Source organism: Saccopteryx leptura, chromosome 2, assembly GCF_036850995.1.
Source record: "Saccopteryx leptura isolate mSacLep1 chromosome 2, mSacLep1_pri_phased_curated, whole genome shotgun sequence".
Taxonomy (NCBI): Eukaryota; Metazoa; Chordata; class Mammalia; order Chiroptera; family Emballonuridae; genus Saccopteryx; species Saccopteryx leptura.
In genome coordinates, this window is record NC_089504.1 from 135,141,282 (window position 1) to 135,168,600 (window position 27,319).

At 36.2% G+C, this 27,319-nt stretch overlaps 1 protein-coding gene across 3 annotated transcripts in view; it reads left to right on the top strand.

Annotated features, from left to right (window-relative positions):
- Positions 1-27,319, top strand: part of CCDC91 (coiled-coil domain containing 91) — a 380,006-nt gene that overhangs the window by 239,096 nt on the left and 113,591 nt on the right. For all 3 annotated transcript variants that reach the window (XM_066368875.1, XM_066368874.1, XM_066368876.1), the window contains one exon: positions 11,645-11,752. In XM_066368875.1, the coding sequence (XP_066224972.1) occupies positions 11,645-11,752 (108 nt within the window). The remainder of the gene's footprint in view (positions 1-11,644; positions 11,753-27,319) is intronic.

Sequence of the window (27,319 nt, forward strand, 5' to 3'; positions counted from 1 at the left end):
CACATGTGGCTCGTGAGCCACAGTTTGCCGACCAAGGATCTAGACAGATCAGTGAAAGACAAAATAAATAAAGATATATCAGTCTTAAATGACACATTAGACCAAATAGACATATTTGACATTTAGAGAGCCTTTCATCCCAGAACATCAGGTTATATATTCTCCAGTACACACAGAACATTCTCAAGGATAGACCATATGTTGGGCAACTAAATTAGCCTCAATAAATTCAAGAAGATTAAAATAATACCAAGCATATTCTCTGACCACAATGCTTTGAAATTAGAAATCAACTGCAAATAGGAAGTAAAGAAATCCACAAATATTTGTAGATTAAATAACATATTACTAAAAAATGACTAGGTCAAAGACATAATAAAAGGTAAGCTTAAAAGATATATAGAAACAAATAGTCATGACAATATACATATCAAAACTTCTATGATGCAATGAAAGTACTAATAATAGAGAAGCTTATACCATTACAGGCCTATCTCAAGAACCAAGAAAGATCCCAAGTAAACAACCTAACATTATCTCTTAAAGAACTAGAAAAAGAATAAGAAAAGCAACCCATAGTCAGCAGAGGAGAGGAAATAATAAAAATCAGAACAGAATTGAATGAAATAGAGAAGAAGACTATACAAAATTAATACAAAAAAGAGCTGATTATTTGAAAAGATTTAAAAAAATGACAAAGCCTGGCTAGACTCACTAAGGAGAAAAGAAAAAAAGATTTATATAATCAAAATCAGAAATGAAAGAGAAGTCACCACAGACATTTCAGATATAAAAAGGACCATACTACAATACTATGAAATACTATATGCCACCAAAGTCAATAACTTAGAAGAAATGGATAAGTTCCTGGAAATATATAACCTTCCTAGACTGAATCATGAAGAATTGGAAAATCTAAGTAGACCAATAAACAGTGAGGAAATTGAAACAATCATCAAAAACCTCCCAAAAAATGAAAGTCCAGGACCAGATGGCTTCACTAGTGAATTCTACCAAACATTCAAAGTTTTGATAACTGTCCTCAAACTCTTCCAAAAAATTGAAGAAGAAGCAATACTTTCTAGCACATTTTATGAGGTCAACATAACTTGGATACCAAAACCTGCCAAGGATAACACACACAAAAAATAAAACTATAGATCATATCTCTGATGAACACAGGTGCAAGATTCTTAAACAAAACACTAGTAAATTGAATACAGTAATGCACTGAAAAAACAAACATCATGACCTGACCCGTGCTGGCTCAGTGGATGGAGGACTGACTTGGGATGTCGGGGTCCCAAGTTCAAATCTCCATGGTTGCTGTCTTGAGCATGGGCTTGTCTGGCTTGAGTATGCGCTCACCACCTTGAGTATAGGGTCACCTGAGTGTAGGATCATCGACATGATCCCATGGTCACTGGCTTGAGCCCAAAGGTTGCTGGCTTGAGCAAGGGGTTAATAGCTCAGCTGGAGCCTCCCAGTCAAGGCACATGTGAGAAGCAATCAATGAACAACTGAAGTGCCGCAACTGTGGGTTGATGCTTCTCGTCTCTCTCCCTTCCTGCCTGTCTGTCTGTCTCTCAATAATAATAATCATCATCATCACACTCAGGTGGGTTCATTCCAAGGTGACAAGGCTGAATCAACATATGCAAATTAATTAATGTAATAGCACATTAACAAAACAAGGAATAAAAATTATATAATCCTATCAATAGATACAGAAAAATTTGTTAAGATATAACATTCATTTATGATTAAAGCACTCAATATAATGGGTATAGAAGCAAAAGTACCTCAATGTTATAAAGGCCATACAGGAAAGCACCTCAACATTGTAAAGGCCATATATAACAAACCGTCAGCTAATACCATACTCAGTGATGAAAACTGAAACCTTTTCCCCTAAAATCAGGAATACGAGAAGGATGCCCACTTTCGCCACTCTTACTCAACATATGTAGTTCTGGAATTCCTCACCAGAGCAATCAGACAAGAGAAAGAAATAAAAGGCATGTATATTGGGAATGCATAAGTAAAAGTGTCATTCTTTGCAGGTGATGTGATTCTGTATATAGAAAGCCTTAAAGACTTCACCAAAAAACTATTAGTGACAGTAAACAAATACAGTAAAGTTGCAGGATACAAAATCAATGTATAAAAATTCACAGCTTTCCTGTATACTAACAATACAATTTCAGGAGAGAAAAAAAGTGAAAACAAAATAAACTGAAAACAATTGCTTTTACATTTGCAACCAAAAGAATGAAGTACCTAGGAATAAACAAAGGAGGTAAAGAACCTTATGTTGAAAACTACATTATTAAAAGAGATGGAAAAAGATGCAATGCAATGAAAAAATATCCTGTGTTTGTGAATTGGAAGAGTCAACATAGTTAAAATGTCCATATTATTTAAAGCAATATATATGGATTTAATACAATGCCAATCAAAATTCCAATGTCATTTTTAAAAAGAAATCGAACAACAAATTATCATATTTATATGGAACCACAAAAGACCTTGAATAGCCAAAGCAATCCTGAGAAAAAAGATGAAGCTGGAGGTATCACTCTACCTGACTTCTAATTATACTATAGATCTACAATAGTCAAAACAGCATGGTATTGGGAAAAACAGGCAAAAACCAGTGAAACTGAATTGAGAGCTCATAAATAAAACCAGATGTATGTGGGAAAATAATTTTTGATGAAGGAGCCAAAAACACACAATGGAGAAAAGAAAGCCTCTTCAATAAATTGTGCTGGGAAAATTGGAAAGCTACCTTCAAAAAATTGAAATTAGATTAGAGTTTGTCCCATGTACAAAATTAATTCAAAATGGATCAAAGACCTAAAACATGATCTGAAACAATAAATTATATAGAAGAAAACATAGGTACTAAACTTGTGGACTTTGGTCATACAGAATATTTTATGAATTTTATCCCAAAGCCATGGGAAATAAAAATAAATGAATGGGACTAATATCAAACTAAAAAGCATTTGCACAGCAAAGGAAACCAACAACAAAACAAACAGGCAGCCAACTGAATGAGAGATGATATTTGCAAACAACAGATCCAACAAGGGGTTAATATCAAACTTATTTAATGAACTTATATACAACTTAGCACCAAACAAACAAACAATCCAGTTAAAAAATGGGCAGAGGACCTGAACTGACACTTCTCCCAAGAAGACATACAAATGGTCAACAGATCTACGAAAAGAAGCCCAACTTCAGAAGCTATTAGGGAAATGCAAATCCAAACTACAATGAGTTACCAATTCACACCTGTTCAAACAGCCAATACTAACAAGGCAGATAATAAGTGTTGAAGATGGGGATAAAAAGGAACCTTCATTCACTGCTTAGTGGGAATGAATGTAACTTGTACAGCCACTATGAAAAACAGATATCAGTTCCTCAAAAAATTAAGAATAGATTTATCATGTAACCCTGCAATCCCTCTTCTGAGTATCTACACCAAAAACTTGAAAACATTTATTCACAAAGGTAAAGCCTTTAGGGGTTTCTTGTTTCAGTTGGAATAGAATTAGAATGCATTTCTGTGGTCTTCATGATTCTGGTTTTTTATCTCCTTGTCTTAATTTTGATTCACTTTCAAGGATAGGGCTCAGCAAGGCCACAGACCCTATGGTATGAAGTTTGACCTGTTGAAGGGTAAAAAGAGGTGTAGAGTAGCTCTAGCATCTAATGGAACTCTCTGGTTCATATGATCTACATTGGCCCTTTTTTTTAAAGTTATTGAACTCATCAACCTTATTCTTACTCTAAGACTGCACTCTTGCCTTTGAAAGAAATATTCTTTCCCGACTTTATATTGGGTTGGGGAATAAGTTCGTAGCGTCTTTATATTTTCTTTTATTTTACAACGATTTGTTTGCTGTTTGGCAAAGGGTAAGTATTCATTCGATAAAACTCTTTCTGCTCTACAAAACTATGTTAATTGTATTTTTGAGTTATTTAATTTTTTATTAGTTTTGAGGCTTAGAAATGGAATACCCAGGAGGCAAAAATCAACATTTTCGACACCTGCTCTTTTTTGCTTTTCATCGAGGTCAAAAAGCTGCCGAAGCAGCCCGGGACATTTGCGACGTGTATGGAGAAGGTGTCATAGGCGAGTCTACAGCACAGAAATGGTTTGCAAAGTTCAAAAATGGTGACTTTGACGTGGATGACACGTGCCGCAGCGGAAGGCCTTCTGAATTCGATGAAGAACTGGGAAATGCTCGAAAAGAATGCCACGGCAACAAGGAGCTCTACATTGCCCAGCTACTCCGCGTGAATGAGGCTATTTGACTGAAAAGACCTGATCGACATGGTCAAACCATACTCCTTCATGACAACGCCAGGCCCCATGTTGCACAAGTCATCAAAGCCGCACTCCAAGAGCTCGAATGGGAGGTCCTTCAGCATCCGCCGTATTCTCCGGACCTTGCACCGACCGATTATCATCTTTTCCGCTCCCTGTCAAACCATATGAAGGGCGATACCTTCGATAACAAAGAGGTCCTTAAAAACTGGCTCAACAACTTCTTTGACACCAGACCAGGCGATTTTTGGCGGAACAGCATCAACAAATTGGTCGAGAGGTGGGAAGAGGTTGTAAACAGCAACAGCGAATATATAATTGATTAACTTATTGAGATAATTACTGTTTTTTGTTTAAATAAAAGTCTTTGATAAAAACGCTACGAACTTATTCCCCAACCCAATATATAGATGAATTTTTTTCACTTGTGACATCTCAACTCTTTGCAGTTCTCCTATATTCTGAAATTTTTCTCCTCCACTATTCTTTTTATTTCCTTCATAGCATGTAACACCATCAGAAATAGTTTATTTTTTGTTTACCTTTCAATCTTTCTTACCTAAGTTCGGGAGAGTCATGCTCATATCTGTTGTGTTCACTTGGTATCCCCAGGATCTAGAACAATGTCTGGAATAACGTTACCTGAATGAGTGAAGAATGAATAAATGATTAAGAGGCTATAAAAATCAAATAAGGCCCTGGCCGGTTGGCTCAGTGGTCGAGCGTCGGTCTGGCGTGCTGAAGTCCCGGGTTTGATTCCCGGCCAGGGCTCACAGGAGAGGCGCCCATCTGCTTCTCCACCCCTCCCCCTCTCCTTCCTCTCTGTCTCTCTCTTCCCCTCCCACAGCTGAGGCTCCATTGGAGCAAAAGATGGCCCAGGCTCTGGGGATGGCTCCTTGGCCTCTGCCCCAGGTGCTAGAGTGACTCTGGTCTCGACAGAGCAACGCCCCGGATGGGCAGAGCATCGCCCCCTGGTGGGCGTGCTGGGTGGATCCCGGTCGGGCGCATGCGGGAGTCTGTCTGACTGCCTCCTCGTTTCCAGCTTCAGAAAAATACAAAAAAAAAAAAAAAAAAAAATCAAATAAGTGCTTGATACATGAATTCAGTTTATTTGTTTCACTGAGTCGAAATTGTTTTTGGGCACATTTCTAAACCTCAGTGTCTATTTCTTTATTTTTAAAACAGGTATATAGAGTTCATGGGGAAAAATTGATGAATAATTCTGTGAAATGACTAATATTCATCATTTTTTCAAATGTATCTCAGTTCAGTAGGCTCTTCTTCTGAATAGCAAACTAGCTTATATAATGTGTTTCAAAATTTCAGGAAATATTGTAAGACATGGTAACAGTCTTGTAAAATTTGAAGGCCATGGCCAGTTGGGTCAGTGGTAGAGTGTCAGCCCAGCATGTGGAAGTCCCAGGTTCAATTCCCAGTCAGGGTACCCAGGAGAAGCACCCATCTGCTTCTCTATCGCTCCCTCTCTTGCTTTTCTCTCTGTCTTTCTGTTTCTGTCTCTCTCTTCCTCCTGCAGCCATGGCTCGATTGGAGCAAGTTAGCCCTGGCACTGAGGATGGCTCCATGGCCTGCACTTCTGGCACTAACAAAAGCTCAGTGGAAGCAACGGAGCAGCGCCTCAGATGGGCAGAGCATCACCCCCTAGTAGGCTTGCCAGGTGGATCCCAGTCTGGGCACATGTGGGAGTCTGTCTCTGCCTCCTCTCCTCTCACTGAATTTTTAAAAAAGTAAGCCTGACCTGTGGTGGCGCAGTGGATAAAGCATCGACCTGGAATGCTGAGGTTGCTGGTTTGATACCATGGGCTTACCTGGTCAAGGCACATATGGGAGTTGATGCTTCCTGCTCCTCCTCCCTTCTCTCTCCCTTCTCTCTCTCTCTCTCTCCCCTCTGTCTAAAATGAATAAATAAAAACTAATAAAATAAATTTAAAAAGTAATATTTTGTTCAGAAAAGGCACTTATGCCAGAAAAAAAGTATCCTTGAATTTTTAAACTTACCCATTTTGCATATACCTTTTAGTTTTCTTATTTTATTAAAATAAATAAAAATAATTTTGCTTGTTTAGTTAAAAATTGGAAAAGATTTGAAGTACGTTTTCAAGAAGCAAACTGATATTTTTTCAAGAAAGGTGAAATTGTGCTTGATTTCAGATAATCTTTCCTAACAATTGATTTGTCTATACTACTATTATAAAAAAGCTATACTAAGATTATAATTACAGACATAATAATCATCAAAGCTTTAATAGTTTCTCTATGAATAGGCAAATAATTAGGCTTGTCACGCCCAAATTAAGATTCACTTCTTCAGTTCATTTAACACATATTTGTTGAATATCTTATATGTGTTAGGTGCTATGGTAGGTACATCAGTGACTCAAACAAGGATTTCTATTCTCCTAGGGCTTACATTTTAGTGGAGCTAATTATTATTATGCATTTTGCCTCTTCCTTGCTTCATAGATTTATACTTTTGTCCATTTGTAAAGTGTGACTTGGAGGATTGATAGACACATTTTTTTTGTGATTTGTAAAATAATTTATTTACTATTGCCTAAAATTAGCTGCAAAATATTTATCATATACTAAATACCCACATGCTATTCATATTCCAGAGAGCATATGGTTCCTTATATATACATGTCTGGTTTACATATTCAGAGAAGTCATTTAATTCGATAAGGCTAGAATCAGGTTTGTAAGAATTGGGGTATTTCAAGAGAGAAGAAAAAACTATTTGTTGAGACAATGGAGTATAGTTTGGGTTGCAGTAGTGTGCTGTGATTTACTTCTCTACTCATTTAAATCACAGTGTATATTGGTTGGAGTGTTTTTTGGCCTACTATTTTTATTGTCTATGAGTCTTATAGTTGTGAAATTTATAACATACTTTCCCTACTAAGGATTTTGTAGTCCTACACACACTCTATTTACTCAAAATTTTTTTCTGTAGAGTAGAAAGAATGGACATTTCTAGTCTAAAATAGTAACAAATATATGGAAGAAATCCCTGGTAGGGATTGAATGAACTCAGCAACAAATTTGCTAATTGAACTTGGCAGTTTTAATTTGAAATTTAGTGAACTTTTTAATGAATATCTGTGGAGGAATAGTATATAAAAAATACATGAATTTGAACTCAATTGAACATGAACAATAAGGGTCACAAAAATGGCTGCAGGAATGACTGAGTCATTGACTCAGGGTGTGATGAGATGTCCTTCTATAGTTTCCCTGGAAACCAGGAAGGATGTTTTTAATCTCTTGCCTGCTGGCCTTGGCCTAGTGAATTATTTCAGAATGTGGTGACCCTTTTTTATTCCTAGAGGCTATGCATGAAGGGCCCTTGTGCAATAGCCTCCAGCCAAAATTTTCCCATAAAAAAGGTAGGGTCTCAGACTACCCATAAAGCTCTAGAATTCCTCCTCATTGATGCACATGGCAGCTGACCGACTTTGGAGCCCAGGATGACGCTTCCCAGTCTGGTGATGTGTTTCTCCACGGTTTGGAGAGATCTGTTCATACTCATAATTCTTTTTCTTAGTCTATTGCTTTAAGTAGCTATTACTCTAGAACCCAGGCTGAAGCTTCTTCGTCTGGTGGTATTGTGTATGTAGCTCATTGTTGTGTTGATTTCTTTTTCTTTATTCTACTTTAGGTTGCGTAAGTTCAAACCCCTTTTTAATTTTGCCTTATTTTTTATTGTTATTAATCATAATAAATTTCCCCCTAAAGTCCATCCTTGAGTAATTGCAACTCTGTATCATGCCTCCTGCACAGCACAATATTGGTACCATTCATACTGTGATTAAAAAAAAAATTAATATTAATACAAGGATCATTACTCACCAAATAGCTATTATAATGTGTCTACAATGTACAGGTAACTCTATAAAAAAGTTGTGCATAATAAATAAAGATGAGTAACATATAGGAACCTACAATCTTATTCACACCTTTAAAATTATTGTTCAAGAAGTATGGTAGTTTTCCTCAAGTTCAGTACATTAAATTCCCTGGGATGGTACAAAAAATTTGATAGAACTGTGACTAAATCCTAATTATATTGAAAATTAACAAAACATTTCTTGCATTTGCTAGAAATTTTTTTCATTATGCTATGTTTGTATACACCTTTTTTTCTGCCTCTACTGATTGTGTCTTAATGCTTTATATGTGTTGAAAGTAGTTTTCAAAAAGGTTATGTAAAGGAAGTAATTTTTTCATATATATTTCTGTGTGTTTGTATGCAGCCACGAGAAGGCTTCCTTGTGTCTGGTATCTGTAGAGACAATGACGGAAAAAATAAATTGCTAAGGAATGTTAAGATTAATGTTCATTTTTATATTTACAGTATATGAGAAATTTAAATGCAATTATTGTGTAATACATTAGAAAATAAATATCCAGTTATATAGTGATAGATCAAGCCATAAAAGCAGGTAGCTAGTACCAAAAGTATTATTTTAACTGTCCATAATGATTAATATTCCGGTTTTGAGGATAGTTTTTGGAATTACCACCTTTGTTTGGATAATGGCACCAATCATCCCACTATTGAGTAATGTAGGACACATTTTAAAAACCTGTTATGGCATACAAGCTCCTTTTAATATTTAACACCTGCCTACTTTTGTACCTTTCTGCATTATTTTCTTCTCCCATTCTTAATTTAAGCTATTGTGTATGTGTGTGTGTGTATGAGTGTGTGTGTGTGTGTATGTGTGTGTATGTGTGTGTATGAGACAGAGACAGAGACAGAAAGAGGGACAGATAGGAACAGACAGACAGGAAGGGAGAGAGATGAGAAGCTTCACTTCTTCGTTGTGGCGCTTTAGTTGTTCAGTGATTGCTTTCTCATACATGCCTTGACTGGGGGCTACAGCAGACCCAGTGAACCCTTGCTCGAGCCAGCAACCTTGGGCTCAAACTGGTGAGCCTTACTCAAACCAGATGAGCCTGTGCTCAAGCCAGCGACCTTGGGGTTTTGAACCTGTGTCCTCTGTGCCCCAGTCTGATGCTCTATCCACTGGGCCACTGGGCCACTGCCTGGTCAACAATTTAAGCTATTCTTATCTATCTAATGTTCTCCATGTATCGCAGTGAACCTACAAGCAGGCTTTGGGCATCTTTTTTTTCTCTGGTACCCACCTTGTGTATATGTATGGTGTGTGGTTATGTAGAGATTCTTTCTCTTAAGTAATAGAAAGAACTTGGTAAGGGCAGATTTTTTTTTTTTAATATTCATGTTCATAGGGCCTACCTTTATGTTCCTTGTAGATGGGTAGATTTAAATAACTGAATGAGGCTAACATGAGAGAGGTTTGGACTGTATTAAATGCTGCTTACTTGTGCATGGCTTTTCTACATGATCCATAACCACAGGTTTGGCTCTGACTTGACTTACCCTTTAGTGCTTGCCACCTTGAAATTTGGAAGAAAACGGATATATTATGTACAAATCAATCACTACAGGAAAAAATATACTATTCAATTGTGTTTCTTAATTACAGTAAGAAAATATTTTATTTCATGAACTTACCTGTCCCTCCAAAGAATAGAAACTACTAAAAATCACATTTGGTCATTTAAACTGTGGGATTATTGTAACCGTGGCAAACAGGGAAGTGAAGACAGTACTTATCATTTAGCAAAACAATAGTCATATCCCAAGTCCACAAAAAGAATGGCATTTTTCTTTCTACAAAAGATGCAATAAATATACCCAAGGAAATTGTCTATAACTATACTGTTCTTTAAATTTCTGGAGTCCAACAAATAGTGTATTATATTTTACCAAAGGTAAATTAGAGTTTTGCATTATCTAGCCACAGTTTAAGAGGTTACATTTTGGTGTCTTATATAAATTAATTATTATAGAATCCTTAGAAGATATAAACTGTAAATGAAAGGGTAAAGTAGTTGTATTAAGGAGTTTTTTATATTTTGGTTAAACTCAGAGCTCTATTTTCCTTTATTAATTTACAAGTAATTTTGCAGCTTCAGAGTGATGACTATTGAATTATAATATATAGTAGTAGCAACTCACACAGTCTAACATTTGCAAGAGAACATTAATTACCTGAAAATTTGAAGCCTATCCAGAGGTTTAAAAAATATTTTATTTTAGTTTTATTTAAATGCATGCGTATTTATTTAGCTTCTTAATGCATGGTTTTTTTTTCCAACCACGTAAATCTGTTTTCATAACAGAGATTGTTTAAGAGATTTGGCTTATTTTTTTCTTTTTTTGGTGAATGTGCCAAATGTCTGTTTTCTATAAGACATGTGTCTGTTTCAACTTACTATTTTGATTATGAGTAGTTTATTATCCAGATAGAACTTCAAAAATAGAATATTTGCTTAAGAGTTCTTATGTATATGGTTGAGTGCATATTTTAGAATGATTTGGAGTTTATAAATAGCACGTAAGATAATATTAAGAACATGGTAAGTATAACATATAATGCTTTAAAAAAATAGAAGACGAAAAAAGAGATGATAATATTCTAAGCATCTCCAATAAGGAAGTGAGTGGGTGGAATGTCTTCAGATGCTGATTTGGCTTCTCCTAGAACCCTGTTACGGTCTTTGTATTCAACTGATTGAGCTTCCAGCATTTGTACTACCCACTTAAGTCTGTCCAGTCTCCCTTGTTTTAGTACTTTTTACAAATACTGCCTTGGGAGTCCAACTGACTTTCACAGTTTGACTTATACCTTTTCACATAGGGGTGTGAACTTCCTGGAGGGGTGGTGCTTTTATGTTTGAAGTTGCTCAGAATTTCCATCTGCTTTTACTTGACTTGTGGTCTTGAAGATCATGCTTGGCCCATGGGATATTACAGTGTGCCGAGAGGATGTAGAGTTTTGTCAGCCAGTGAAATATGTCTGGGTTTTTTTCTTTCCTTTTTTTCTTTTTTTTTCTTTCAGCAGCTTTCATGCGCTCCTCATCCTGTGTGGTCTTCACTAAACTGAATTTATATTTAACAGAACTGTTCACTCTCTTTATCATCTTCTATGACTTGGCCTTTTTTAAGGAGAGGTGTGTGGAAGGAACATGTGGGCCAAAAACACTGTAGTCTTGGTTGTAGGGAAACTTAAACCTGCAAGCTTGAAGTAGTGGTAACACGAATATGCTTCCATATTCACAGGTGTGCATTTCCTACTGCAGAAGAGGGTTATGTTTCAGATACATACAACTGTCAAAAAAATGCTCATGCCAGCAGTAGCCTCCGAGTTTTGACTGTGATCTGAATGCTTGACTTCTGTTTGTTTTCAGGCACTGCTACAGTCTTCCGTTAAGCAACAAGTAGAAGCTATTGAAAAACAGTACATTGCTGCATTTGAGAAACAAGCACGCAAGTGTGAGGAGTTGTTAAATACTCAGGTAATGAAAGTGCACATCTATTATATATTTATACTTTTCTTCTGACTCTCCTCCCCTGAGAGCTTTATAACTATTTATTCAGTTTCGTACCATTTACTTTCCATGGTCTATTTTGGAGGAAAAAAAATATGCTTGTGTAAACTCAATGTTAAAGTTTGAGAATTTTATGATAGTCTAAAAATAGGGTGAAAGGGCTAAAATATGTGTGAATTCCTTAAATTAATGATAAACCTTATGTTTATTTCTGCATTATAATATTGTTTATCATGTAAAAGAAGCAAATAAATGACTAAATGTGTTCTCGCATGTGTAATGATCTTTTGTGGTATCAAAGTTATAAATAACAATTGAATTTTTAAAAATATGCTTGAGTTACCTTTCATTGCATACAAGCATTGGTTGTGGAATTCTTTTCATTTCTTGATTTACTGTCTCAGAAGGCATTAAAGACACGATACACTCATTTACAGTAAATAATCAGTTGAAGAGCACTTATGGACAGGTCATGATATAAAAAATAATGCAAGAAATTCTCAACAGTATCTTTGAATAAGAAAACTTGGTTGGTGAAAATAAAACTAATTTATTTAGAGCACCTATTTTATATTATGGAAAGAAAATATACTAAGAACTAGAAAAACAGAATTATGTATAGAATTTTTTTTAGATTTTATTTATTGGTTTTAGAGAGAGGAGAAAGAAGAGGGGGAGAGTGGGAAGCAGTTGCTTCTCATACGTGCCTAGACCAGCAAGCCCCAAGTTTCAAACTGGCGACCTCAGCATTCCAGGTCAATGCTTTATCCACTGCGCCACCACAGGTCAGGCATTAGGTATAGAATTTAAATGGAGATTTATAAATACACCACTGCAGTGGTAGAGCATCGGCCTGGCGTGCAGGAGTCCCGGGTTCGATTCCCGGCCAGGGCACACAGGAGAAGCGCCCATTTGCTTCTCCACCCCTCCCCCTCTCCTTCCTCTCTGTTTCTCTCTTCCCCTCCCGCAGCAAGGCTCCATGGGAGCAAAGTTGGCCTGGGCACTGAGGATGGCTCCATGGCCTCTGCCTCAGGTGCTAGAATGGCTCTGGTTGCAACAGAGCGATGCCCCAGATGGGCAGAGCATCGCCCCCTGATGGGCATGCTGGGTGGATCCTGGTTGGGCGCATGCGGGAGTCTGTCTGACTGCCTCCCCATTTCCAACTTCAGAAAAATACAAAAGATAGATAGATAGATAGATAGATAGATAGATAGATAGATAGATAGATAGAAATAGAAATACACCACTGCATCCCCAAGATAGGGGTCATTTTTATTAAATATTTTTCAATGTCATTTTAATAAATGGCTTGGAATAGGAAATACACAAGGAATTTTATAAATTTGATTTAACAGTTGTACTGCTTTGGGTGATGAAATACTAGGTTGTCTCAGGTATAAAGTTATATGACTTAATGGTTTAACAGAAAAATCCCAGAGAAAAATTAAGGTTATAAAACTATGAAAACAACATAATGCATCTATTAACCAGGACAGTCTAAGTTATGCCCTAAATGCTCTGGCTTCAGATAGCAAGATTTACATCTTACTCTTACTCATGGCACCCATGGATTACTTTGGGGTTTGGTCTCATGTTATCCTCACCCTAGGAAACAGCCTGATAGTATCATTTCTACACGAAACATTACCTGTTATTATCGCAGAGTGATAACAAGCCCAGTCAGAGTTTCTATGAATAATTTAGTATTCTGGACTGGAAATAACACTTGCATTCCCAACATATTCACAATGTCCTCTCTCTTCCCCCAATCCTAATGGGCCAGTAGTGAGATCCTATCAGGAACTTGGAAGGGAGAGAGTAGGAAATACGTGATAAATAGCACTAATATGCCACAGTCTGCTCCTTTAGGTCACCAACTATTCAGGCTCCATCTCACAGGCAAATTTGATTATCCTGTTCGTGTGGGTGAAATCAGAAAGTTGTATCTAGCTAAAGCCTCAAAAGTTCAGGATTTCTAGGTGATAGGTGGAGAGTGATGTGCTACGGTTTCCATATTATCAGGTCCGGATACATAGTTCTTTTTGACCTGAAGAACTAGAAACTAAAATATATGTTGTTTACACACAACAAATCTAGATTATAGTGGTGAGGCTAAGGTAGGGTATTTACTCTAATCATTCTCAGTAGCAAATACTAAGAATCTGAGATGCAGAGCTATCATTAGTATGTAGAAATTCCAAAATTTCAGTGGACTGATTACATAAGAATCTCTGCTGTGGGAATAGGATTGTTCTTCGATTTACCATAATTTTCTATTCAGGATTAGGGACAGAGTCTCTTTTCCATTGTTTTTTATGACTGTGTTGGTTTTAAATTAAAAAAAAATTGTTTTAGTATCTTTGTTGGCTATATCTAATGTAGTATTGGAGATTGTGCCATATTTTTCAATCTGCTTTCTGTCTGTAGAAACTTGGGAACCATGGGTCATTTTAAGTAGCAGTTCAGGGTAATGTTTTGGTTAGCCTCTCATCTATAGTATTTGATTTTAATTAGCCTCATTTAGCAAAGGCAAACCAAATCCACAGTTATTTCAGAGACCTGCTTCCTAGATTTACTGTGTTTATATGCTTTCCACATGTCTGTGCCTTCTGATTAAAAATAACTAATCAAACCTGATTTGAAGAAATCCTAGTGATCCCTTCTCCCCAAACCGTTTGGTCTAAATGAAAGTATATATAGTACAGCCACAGCATTAATTGGATCTTTGCTTGGAGATACCTTAATCTGTTGAATCTTTTTTTTTTTATACTATGCCACTGCCTGGTCAGGCAGTCTGTTGAATCTTTAACAGTGAATATGATTAACATACATTTGATTGCCCTGGCTGGTTGCTCAGTGGATAGAAGGTCAGCCCAGGGTATGGACGTCCCAGGTTTGATTCCCAGACAGGACACACAGGAGAAGCGACCCTCTGCTTCTCCCCCTTCTCTATGTTTGTATACACCTTTTTTCTGCCTCTACCCATTGTGAGTCTTAATGCTTTATATATGTTGAAAGTAGTTTTTATATATAAAGGTTATATAAAGCCTGACCAGGCAGTGGCGCACTGGATAGAGCGTCGTACTGGGATGCGGAGGACCCAGGTTTGAGACCCCGAGGTCGCCAGCTTGAGCGCGGGCTCATCTGGTTTGAGCAAGGCTCACCAGCTTGAACCCAAGGTCACTTGCTTGAGCAAGGGGTCACTCACTCTGCTGTAGCCCCCAGTCAAGGCACATATGAGAAATCAATCAATGAACAACTAAGGAGCCACAGTGAAGAATTGATGCTTCTTATCTCTCTCCCTTCCTGTCTGTCTGTCCCTCTCTCTGTCTCTCTCTCTCTCTGTCTCTGTCACACAAAAAAAGGAATTCCGTGTGTACTAATTTATAGGTAACAAATAATATAAGAAGATATTCATTCACTGAGCTTCACCACCAAATTTTTAAACTTGTAGTTTGATGAGTAAAACCGATTAGGTTTATGTGATGATTTATTTTATGACTCAACTTCACTAGGCTATGCTGTTTAATTGTTTGGTCAAATACTGGTCCAGATATTATTAAAGTATTTTATAGATATTATTAATAAGCTGATTTGAAGTAAAGGATATCACTCTAAGTAATATGGGTGGGCCTCATCCAGTCAATTAAAGGCCTTTAGATAAGCAAGTACTTTGGTTTCCCGAAAAAGAAGAAATTCTTCCTCAGTATTGTAACATAGAAACACTGTCTGAATTTCCAGCCTGCCCTATGTAATTCCTACTTGCTAGCTCTACAATACCATGAGCTAATTCCTTCAAATAAGCACCTCTCAATTTCTCTCTTCCACCTCCCTATCTTTCCCACTCTTCCCCTCTCCTCCATATATCCCATTGGTTCTGTGTCTATGGAAAATCTGGTCTAATGCAGTTTGTAACTTTATTTTTATTTGTTCATCTTGAGATTACCATGACTTTTTAAGGATGCGTAAGAATTTTGTCATGCTTTTCTATACATCCTCTGTGGTATTTATCTACAGAGTTTTGCTGAGCTTTTCATAGTCACAGAAAGTGCTAGAAAGTTGTATTAGCATCTGTTACTCATATCTTCTATTGCTGTAGGACATGCCAGATGCTTACTTTAAGTCATATGATGTATTTATTAATTTATATATTGAGGAATTCTGGCTATGTTTACTGTGTATATCTAAAAGTATGTATCATAATTACATCAAAACAAAGTTAGCTTTCTCTAAATTGAAACAGTTCTTCCAGTTATGCTAATTAATCATTTCTGATCATTTTTTCATACTGTTACATGGATAATAAGTGAAAAGGTAGATATCACAATCCAAAATTTTCAAGAATTAATGACAGATATTACTTGCTCTATTTTCTTTTTACTTAATTTCATATATAGTGGTTATAAAAAATAACAACACTAATTTTATTACTTGTGTAAGAGTTGTGGTGCTATTATTCTAATCCATTCTAACATACCATCAGGATCACTTGAGTCTTATTCTCATAAAATAGGCAGAAAAAGTGTGCCTTGAGACCATTTACCTGCCAGAAAAAATACCTTTTATTACCTGCTAATTATTGTCCCAAATGTATATAGTGATATGTTGGCAGATTGTGGCTAGCCATAAAATTATTTTTCTCTCTTACCACATACTTTCCTTTCCTTTATTCTCCATATATAATAACTTTAAGAGAGTGAATAAAGTGAAATTTTAAATTGAAATCCACTACACAAAATAATTAGAACTTTATTTGCTATTTCTCTCAAATATATTTTTTGAGAGAATAGGCAGATTATTATCCTTATTTAAAATAAAGTATGTAATGTTTATATTAAGAAGAAAGCCATGAGAAGAACAGTCTTACTTATTGCTTGGGGAAAATTTTGTGATGATGATAAGGAGAAATTAGAACTACTTAATTCCAATGTAATTTTTTGTTCTCTAATTTCTGTGTTGGTTCCTCCCCCCCTTCACTACTCTCCCTCAGTACAAAGACCACTTTTTGACAAAGGACATATTACAGGAGAACTTTGTAGAGAAAAGATTACTATTGTGTGCCAACCTGCTGATAATATGTACATAATTGCCTGTCTAGGAGAATTGTGATCAAGGAGCTTACAAATGAAGATAGTGAAACATGCCCTGTGATCTTTTGAGGCATTAAAAATAGAAAATGAGCTAATTAGCCTAGACTGAAAATGGAAAAGTACTCTTAACTTTAGAGAGGAATGTTTCACAGACTGGTGACTGTAATGTTGGTTCCTGGCATGATTCCAGATGGATTGCTTAAGCAGATTGGTGACTTCTGGAACCAAAATTGATTTGCTAAGAAAATATTGTCTGGCTAAACTTATTATTTTGGGGAAAATATTTGCTAGGCTGCTCAATCAGGTAAAGATCACCTACACTTTAATAAATTAAGTCTATCACAAGATCACTATGAACAAAAATATGAAATATATGAGGGAAAAGGCATTAGATAAAGAATTGGCTAAGTGCCCACACCTAATATATGGAATGATATCTACTAAAGGAACGGTCTGTGGTGGAATGCCACTGAGTACTATCTGCATCCTTATTCTGCTCAATAATGTTAGCAATGATTTGGATGGAAATATTGAAAGCATTTTTTTTTTTTTTTGCACATTTGTATATGACATGAAGTTCTGTTTAAAACATTTTTTAGAGGCTGGAGTAGTTGGGCTATATCCAAAATGAAATTCAAAGGGAATAAATATTAGCATTTTATACTTAAAACTTAAGCATCAGTAGAGGATTAGGAGCCAAATTCAGACGTACAACATTTGTTTAACATTTAGGAGTTTTACTTAGTAAGTTTTAAAAACAGATTTTAAAAACTAATGTAATTTTACTTTCATATAATTGAAATCAACTTTCCAAATGGGAGGAGAAAGGAAGAGTTGAGCCCCACTCACTTTGAATTTATATCACATAGTTCCTTTTAGTACTAGATATCATACTTTTAAAAGATTATTTTCAAATTGAAACATATTTAAAAGACAGTGGATATAAGGTTGAAGGAACATAAAAGCATATAGTATGAAGAACAATTAAAGGCATTATGTGAAATAAGTTACCTATTTTGAAGTTTGTTATATAAATAAAAAGATTAGACTTATTTTGCATCATTATAGTACTAGGGTCAGTGTATTAAAAGTCTAGAGAAACTTTTAAACTCAACACACAAAAAATTAGGGTTCACCTACCTGTATTACATTGATATGAAATCAGCTACATTAGACCATTTTTACCTAAAATATTAGCTATTTCATAGGGTTTAACCTACCATAAAGGAGTAGTGAGTAGTGTTTTCTCAAGGTAGCATAGTACATTTCTCTGGAGTAATCTTGTCATAACCTGGATAATAATTAAAAACACATTTGTGAAGGGGCTTCAAGTATTAGATTAGTAGTCAGATTAAGTATTCTTTAAATTCATTTCTGGCCCCAAGATTTTGTGATTCTAGAAATTGAATTTAATTTGCATTCACTGGGAATTTGCTGAGTGGAGATCCAGATAGACGTGACATGAGTATAGTTAATGTTATTGTTCTTGCCTTAGAATTTCCTCATTTGCCTAGATACAGACATATTTTTTACTATACTTCAGGATATAAAAAGAAAATATTTTATAGCCATGGCTGGGTGGGTCAGTGAATAATAAAGCGTTGACCCAGCACACTAGAGGTCATAGGTTCAATCCTGAGTCACGGCACCTATGAAAAGCAATCAGTGAGTGCATAACTGAATGAGACAATTAAGTGAAACAACAAGTTGTTGCTTCTCTCTCTCTCTCTCTCTCTCTCAAGTAGATGGAAAAAGTAAAAAAAATATATATTTTATATAGTATTGGGCTATTTACTCCAATTCTTAAAAGGAATATTTATAAAAACAATTTCTATTTTACATTGTCAACTTTAAAAAAAAACATGATTTTATTTCTATAAACCCTTGTCTTGGATATTTTCATTCAGAAAGATTATTTTCTTTAAAATATCCACTCTGGATAAAATTAATTCCTGGGGTAGAAATAAATTCTTGTGAAATACTTTTTATTAGCTTATAGAAGATAAAGTATTAAAAGAAAATTGCAGAAATAATGATAAAATAACTACTTATTGTAGAAAGGTTATCTACCCATTAAACATTTTTTCTTAGCTGTGTGTTTTTAAAAATAACGTATGTTCTGTATTAAGTGATAATTTTGATGACAAGGATACATGAGAAAGACCTCTGTATTTAATGGATTCTCTATCATACAAGCAATTTAATAGTTCAGCTTGTACAACTGCTTTTTATTTTTGGTATCTTACAATTAAATCTCATGAATCAGAAGTTTGTTATTAAATGAAACATAGTTTTATTACTTGTATACTCAAAACACAGCATTGTTTCAATGGATACAGGATTATCTAAATCAAGCTCTGAAATATTCTGTGTTTAAATTCTCATTTACAGTACTTTCAAAGTCTGTTTCAAAAAGTAGTTATACATTAGGATATCTCAAAATTTTTTTCATGGCTACTTATGAGTCCTCCATTTATCCCTATTGTGACTGAAACCATTATAAAGCCTATAACACTTGGTCGCATGAATGGTGATGAAAGAAGAAATAAGTAGGTAGGTGAAGTGAGGATTGAAGTTCAGATTATGAAATTACTGGATTGATCAAAAGTAGCATGTCTAAAAAAAGCATTTACAATTACATATATAATAGTTGCATGCTCTAAGCATGTATTAAGTTACTTAGTATTTATATTTTACTTTAGAAATATAAATGAAACAGATTAGACAACCTAGAGCAGAATTAGAAGAGTTTGTAGTTGTGCCAAAAAGAGTAATTCTGTCAGCTCTCTTCAGAGTGGGAAAGGACCTGGAATAAATGGAAGGCTTTATAGTGGCCGCAGACTCGGGCTGCTCCAGGGTACTTCTTCCGTTTACCCCACAGTGCTGTACTATTAAAGCCCATAAATCAGAGGCTGCCAGAAACCCACCTTCAGTCTAACCACGTCTGGTTTACAAGGTTGCTGCATAAGGGATAATATATACCAAGGGAACTATGAATGTCTTTAGAAGGGGGAATAGGGCCCTGGCCAGATAACTTGGTTGGTTAGAGCATTGTCCCAAAGCACAGAGGTTGCCAGTTCGATCTCTAGTCAGGGCACATGCAGGAACAGATCAACATTCCTGTCTCCCTCCCTTCCTTGCTAACTAAAATCAATCAATCAATCAATCAATAAATAAAACTTTTTTAAAGAGGGCATGTAGAGAAGACTATTATACTATTTAAGGGTCCAGAATTCATCATAGAATGGTGTTACAGAGATTTGTTAGAATTTATTAAAAAGTGACTGGAACAATCTGTGATGGTTAGAACCCATGAGTCCATCTAGAGTTACTATTAGGTTAATTTTCTGTGGCGTTATCTTAAAATAGATGGTTCTGAGTGAAGTAATGTTAAAAGATTTGACCTCAGATAGTCTGTTACGCATGTCATGGTCAGGTCTGGTACAATTTATTTATTTTATGACTCAAAAGTGTTTTGCAAAATGTGGTTTTTGTTTCCACTCAACAGTTCTCCCTCTTGGGTTGGTTGTCAATAATATTGTCTTTTCCTTTATCAGGATAGTTGTAATCTTTTTCTCATTTAACCTCAAATGGAGTTAATCATACTCCTCAGTTCATGAGTTCATGGCATATTATTCTATTGTGTCTTTCAAAGCTCCTGTGTGTATATACATGTGTGTGTGTACATATATGAAAATTTTATCTTTATTCCCCAATTTTCATCCTGTCTTTCCTCTCATCAAGTGAACCATCTTAATATGTGTCCTTATTTAGCACTCTTTGTGTTATTTTGTGTGCATGTATTTTTATTTTATAAAAATGGTAGTATATATATAACTCATTCTTTTTCCTACTTTTTTCTGCTAAGGTCTATGCTTCTATAATCCACTAGACATTATGCTCTTAAAGTTCAAATTGTTGCTATGTGTACATGACTTGCTATGTTTTAACTTTCTGTTACAAAACATAAATACAATTCAGTTTTCTACACTGTGGGCTTCATAGAATGATGCACCATATCCAGACCTCTTCTTTGTCTCTGAATTCTTCATCCAACCCAGTAATTTTTATGTATTCTTATAGTTCAGTGCAAGAAAAACAATGTTTGTCTATCCATTTGCCTATCAGTTGTTAATCGTCTCCATCCAAGTGTATAATTGCTGTATGATAGGTTATACATATATTTAAATATTGCCAATTTGTTCTCCAGGATGGTGGAGATACACTGCAGTCCTACCAGCAATGCACTGATTCCTACTTCCCCCAAAGACCTGCCGTTACCCAGCTTCTAGTTTTCATTATTTTAATAAATGATACCTCATTGTAAATTTGCATTTCTTATCATAAATTTGTTAATTTGGGGAATCACCTTTTCAATGAATTGCCTATATATTTTTTAATTGAGGTTGATCTATATTTTTTAATCAATTTGCAGGGTGTTTTTTTGTAAATTTAAATATGAATTCCTAACGAGTTTTTGATAAAACAAAATTTCTTTTATCTGTAAATGAAATACTAACTTTGTTCTTAGTGTCTATTGCCCTAATTTTGCCTGACCTGTGTTGGCACAGTGGATAAAACGTCAACCTGGAATGCTGAGGTCGCCAGTTTGAAACCCTGGGCTTGCCTGGTCAAGGCACATATGGGAGTTGATGCTTCCTGCTCCTCCCCCCTTCTCTCTTTCTCTCTCTCTCTCTTTCTCTCTCTTAAATGAATAAATAAAATCTTTCTTAAAAATCCTTAATTTTAATGTAATCCAATTCTTCAATTTTTGCCTTATGGTTTAAACTAAGCTTTTTTTTTTTTTTTTTTTGTATTTTTCTGAAGTTGGAAACGGGGAGGCAGTCAGACAGACTCCCGCATGCGCCCGCCCGGGATCCACCTGGCATGCCCACCAGGGGGCGATGCTCTGCCCACCAGGGGGCGATGCTCTGTTGCAACCAGAGCCATTCTAGCACCTGAAGCAGAGGCCACGTAGCCGTACCCAGCACCCGGCCCAACTTTGCTCCAATGGAGCCTCGGCTGCGGGACGGGAAGAGAGAGACAGAGAGGAAGGAGAGGGGTGGAGAAGCAGATGGACGCTTCTCCTGTGTGCCCTGGTTGGGAATCGAACCCGGGACTCCCGCTCGCCAGGCCGACGCTCTACCACTGAGCCAACCAGCCAGGGCCTAAACTAAGCTTTTTTAAAGAATTCCTTTACTATCCTCATAGCCAAAGGCTTACCTGTATACTTTTTTCCTACTAACTTTATAATTTTATATTTCACATTTTGGTATTTTATCCCTATAAAATCTGACTTTGTATGTAATGTTAGATAAAGATCTGGTATCCATTTATATGGTCCTCCCTAAAATGAGGCACTTTTGTTTTTAGTAGCGTATACTTTAGTCCCGCTTCTGCTTGAAAACCTATATGTGATCTTTCAGGCCTGACCGTCAGCAGTTACAAAAGCTTTTCCTGGAAAGCCTCAGGGAGAAGCTACTCTCCCCTCAGGGGACGGCCGTGGTGCACAGCTATGGATTGCAGCCTAAAGGAGGTTGCAGTCAAGGACTTAGGCGCCACTGGCCAGCCCTGCGCTTCACATAGTCACATTCCTAACTCAGGGGTCTTTATTTCAGTTTCTCTTCATCTGAGACCTTGGGCGGAGATCTTCTTGAGGTGTTTCTGCTTAGGCTTCCTTATTGGGAGGAGGAGGGAGAAACCTTCAATTCACTTTTCCCTCCTCTGACTCAATATTCAGTACTTTTCCACTCCTCTTCCTCCCTGCAGACTTGAACCCCCACCCCAGGGTCCGTACAACCACCAGAGACTTGCTCAGGGCTCTTGCAGCAGTGAGCTGACTCCCATTCTGTGCTTCCTCACATGCCTGCACCTGCGCACCGTTCTGTGGGGAAAGGAACCGGGAGCAGCCAGCGCTTCTCAGGATAGTCGCTTATTTATACAGTGAGGGATTACAGGCTTCTCTGTTAATTTTCATTTTGGCTAATTGTTGCTTAATCAGCTTAACAATAACCCATCACCTTCGGACCAACTAATTGTTGCTTAATCAACAACTCTCACACCTGAGGGCTTGCTTGCTCCAGTTCAGCTGAGCTCCTGACGACACCAAGGTGGTGTTTCCAGAGAATCGTTTTTAGACCAGGAGCTTCAATACCAGCACCGTTTGGGAGCTTGTTCGAAATGCAAGTCTCTAGCACTATCCCAGACATTGAAACAAACTCTGTGCTTGGGCCCATCAGACTCTTAAATACTCCAAGTGGTTCTGATACATGCAAAAGTTTGAGAATCACTGAACTAATGCACTCTTTACACATTGTTTTGTGGTGCCTCTTTATCCTATATTAACTGCCCATATAGTAATGGATCTATCTCTGAGCTCCCTATTCTCTTGCGTTAATTCATCTTTATTATTGTATAAATACCGTACTATTTTTATTACTGTGTAGTATATCTTATTGTGTGATATGGCAGATTTCTGCTCTTCTTGATTTTTTTTTCTTTCAACACTTTAAATATTTTATTCCGCTTCTTTTTAGCTTGCATGGATTCAGCAGAGAAGTCTAATGTGATCTTCATCCTTTTCCTCTTATAAATAAAGTTTTGTTTCATAAGGTTTTGTTTTTAGCTTTGGCTTTTATCAAATTTCCTCTTTTGCCCTGGCCGGTTGGCTCAGTGTTAGAACGTCGGCCTGGCGTGCTGAGGTCCCGGGTTCAATTCCCGGCCAGGGCACACAGGAGAGGCGCCCATCTGCTTCTCCACCCCTCCCCCTCTCCTTCCTCTCTGTCTCTCTCTTCCCCTCCCGCAGCCAAGGCTCCATTGGAGCAAAGATGGCCCGGGCGCTGGGGATGGCTCCTTGGCCTCTGTCCCAGGCGCTGGAGTGGCTCTGGTCGCGACAGAGCGACCGCCCAGAGGGGCAGAGCATCGCCCCCTGGTGGGCAGAGCGTCGCCCCTGGTGGGCGTGCCGGGTGGATCCCTGTCGGGCGCATGCGGGAGTCTGTCTGACTGTCTCTCCCCGTTTCCAGCTTCAGAAAAATACAAAAAAAAAAAAAAATCCTCTTTTTCTTTGATATTCTTTTATTTGAATATGATGCACAAAGGCATAGGTTTTTTAGTATTTATCTTTCTTGTTTTTATCTATACTTCCTGAATCAGTGGTTTGATGTCTGTTATTAATTTTAAAAAATTCTTGGTCATTATTACTTAAAATGTATCTTCTTAATTCTTATAATTCAAATATTTCTCATTGAAATATGTCTATTATTACTTCAATATTACATGTTATGCCTTTTAAAATTGTCTCACAGTTCTTGTTGTTCTGTTCTGTGGTTCTGTTTTTGTTTTGTTTTCCTCTTTGTTTTTTTCTCCTGGCACTTCAGTCTAAGGAGTTTTTACTGGCCTAGTGTCCTTGTCATGATTTTTTTCTTTTCTTGCTTAGGTTGACTCTACTGATGAACCCATCAAAGGCATTCTTCCTTTCTGTTTTGAGTTCTAATATTTCCTTTTGATTCTTTATTACAATTACCATCTGTATGTTATTCACCTATTCTTGCGTATTAATCTTTTTCCATTAGATTCTTCAACATATTACTCATTTTTTAAAAATTTTCAGTTTTATAATTCCAAAATCTTTGCCATATCTAAAATGGTTTCTGATGCTTTCTTGTTCCTTCAGACTTCTTTAGCTGTTTATTATGGCTTACAATATATTTTGTTGTTGTTAAAAGATGATTTTGTAACTGTATGATGACAGATGTTAACTAGATTTATTGTGATCATTTTGCATATATACAAATATTGATTCATTACATTGTACACCTGAAACTAATATAATATGTCAACTATACCTCAAAATATATGAACGTATTGTATCATGTAATAGGAATTGAAGTAAATAGACTTTTAGTGGAAAGTTTTATTATTTTGACAGTAGTGAGCAGCTGTGTTTAATGTTTTGTGTTGTAAGCTGCCAGAGGATTCAGATTCCTAAAGGCCCTTGTTTTTGTCTCCCCTGTTGACTTTGGCTTCTGTAAGAACTCCTCCTTAGGTAGAGTCTGCATCTTAGAGCTCTTTCAGCTGTTATCCACTGTTATACTAGTACCCTGTTGGTTTGGCCATAAGACGTTGGGGAAGGGAAACATCCTATTATCTTATGGTGAAATCTGTGTCTTTCAATGAGTTCAGTCCTTCACAAGTATTGGTTGGCTTTTCCCCTCTTGTTTTATTAAAGATGGGATGGCTAGAGGGTGTTGGAATCTTGGTAATGTCTTTCCCCCAGGTGGAAGGTTCATAAGGTTTTGTTCAAGTCTTTTCACTCAAAGAGTAGGTCTTTGTTAAGGAGAATGCTCTGAGCCTAGTTCACAGTGGTTACTTTTTATAATTTCTTTGCCAGATCCACCAGGGGAAATTTCTTGGCTCTTCACATTGTATTCCTGATTGGATTTTGGGGTGGGGAGCACCCACAACACTGTAGTAAACACCCTATGACAGTGATTTTAAACCATTTTCATCGTATGGCACACATAAACTACTAAAATTTTGTGGTACATCAAAAAAATGTATGATTTTTTATTCCTTTACACCTGATGGCTATGTGTTGGCTGTTGTCATTTTATAAGTTGACAGTCTAAGGAAAAGAGGTCAGTGCTCCTGACTAAATAGGTATTGCAGGATTAAAAAATTTTTGTACTACACTGGTTGAAAATCACTGCCTTATGACATCAGCCTCCAAAAGTGTTTTCTCTCATACTTATTCTCACTCAGTCTTCAGCAATTCCTCACATTATCATCTCACTGTTCCTACCAGTTTATGTCTCCAGCAGTGTCTGTTCTAGATAACAAGATCTTGGCTGTGTCTCACTGGATTTTCTTGTCTCTGTAGATTTTTTGAGTGGTGATTAGCCCTGTGATAGTTCTCTGATGACCTAAGACACATCGTTGATCTTAGTTTGTTCAGCTTTTTACTCGTTTTAAGGATTGGAGTGATATTCCACGCTCTTTGCATGTCAAAGCTGAAAGCTAAAGTGTGAATATGTTTTTATTATGTTAAAATTTTATGTTATCCATCAAAACTTTTCTTATATTAAAAGCATCTATTGAAAACTTTTCTTTTAAATAAGACCAATAAATGCATAATGACTTTAGTTGAAGTGGGGATGGGAATGTCTAGTTCTATGCAGAATAGAATTTGTAAACTATTGGTCCCTTCCATAAACTGGTTAAGACCAGGACAAAAAACCTTATAAATATTATATTGTTTTTTTGTCAGACATCCCATCTTTTATTAATGTTAGTACTTAATACTGTATTTTGAATTACGTATGTGCTAAGTCATCATTGACGGTGTTTACCATATGCTTTTCATATACTTAATGGAAATATAGTTTATTTGGGGGGAAATGGGGTGTGTTATATTTTAAAATATGTATTTTAGGTGACTGTAGATAATAAAATATTCTGCTTGAAGAAATTATTCTTATCTATGGAATATATTAATACTGCATAGGAAAAAGAGACATTATTGTCTTTTCTACATTTTTTTGTTTAGATGAATATATAATCTTTGCAGAAAATATGTTAAAGGTGTTTTATGGGTTTACTTAATTTCTTATCTAAAATATACTATAAATGTGATAATCTTACCAAGATGTTGTTTACCAGATCTGCATTTCATGGTAATTATAAGGTTTGTGTGAGAAAATTGTTAAACCTTTCTTAAGTCTTCCAACAACTTCAGAGTCTTAAAACTCTCAGCTAAATTTTGAGGAGTGGGGCTGGTAGTCTGATATATAATTCTTTTTATTGACTTTTCAATTTCTGTCATGTTATATATGCTTATGACCTGTTTTTCAACTGAACCAGTAATTTAGTCCATTACTGGTCTGTGTAAATCTTAGCCACAGCTATTTCCCAAGGTGGTTTTGGGTCTAACGAGTGGTTGGTGTTGATGTCCAGCAGGAAGTCTTGCAAACCAGATGATTAGTGTGGTTCAAACTGTAACCTTGTTAAAGCATTGGTCAGGTTGCACTTAGGAGAGTTATTTAATTAGTTTCCCAATAATATTTGTGTACAGTTTTTAGGTGACCACTACTTTTTTTTTTCTTTCATATAGTTCAGAGAAAGACAGTTGCTTGTTGTTTTCAGAGTCAGATACTACTCCAGTACTTCAGGCACTCATTTTCATAACTGTAGAACTTCTCTTGAACACTAGTATCTACAATGTCATAAATTTAAATTGAGAACTTTCAATAATTTAGGCACTGTACTTGAAAGGTTTTTAAAAAATATAAATATTTTCTGTCTTCAAGAAACAGACTTATTATGAGACAGATATAAAATGAATTATAATACAGTATAATAAATAATACACTAGTGATAGAAACAAAATACTCAGATTATAGATAAGAGAACAGGATGTGTTTCCTAAGTTTTTAGGAACTAATTTAAA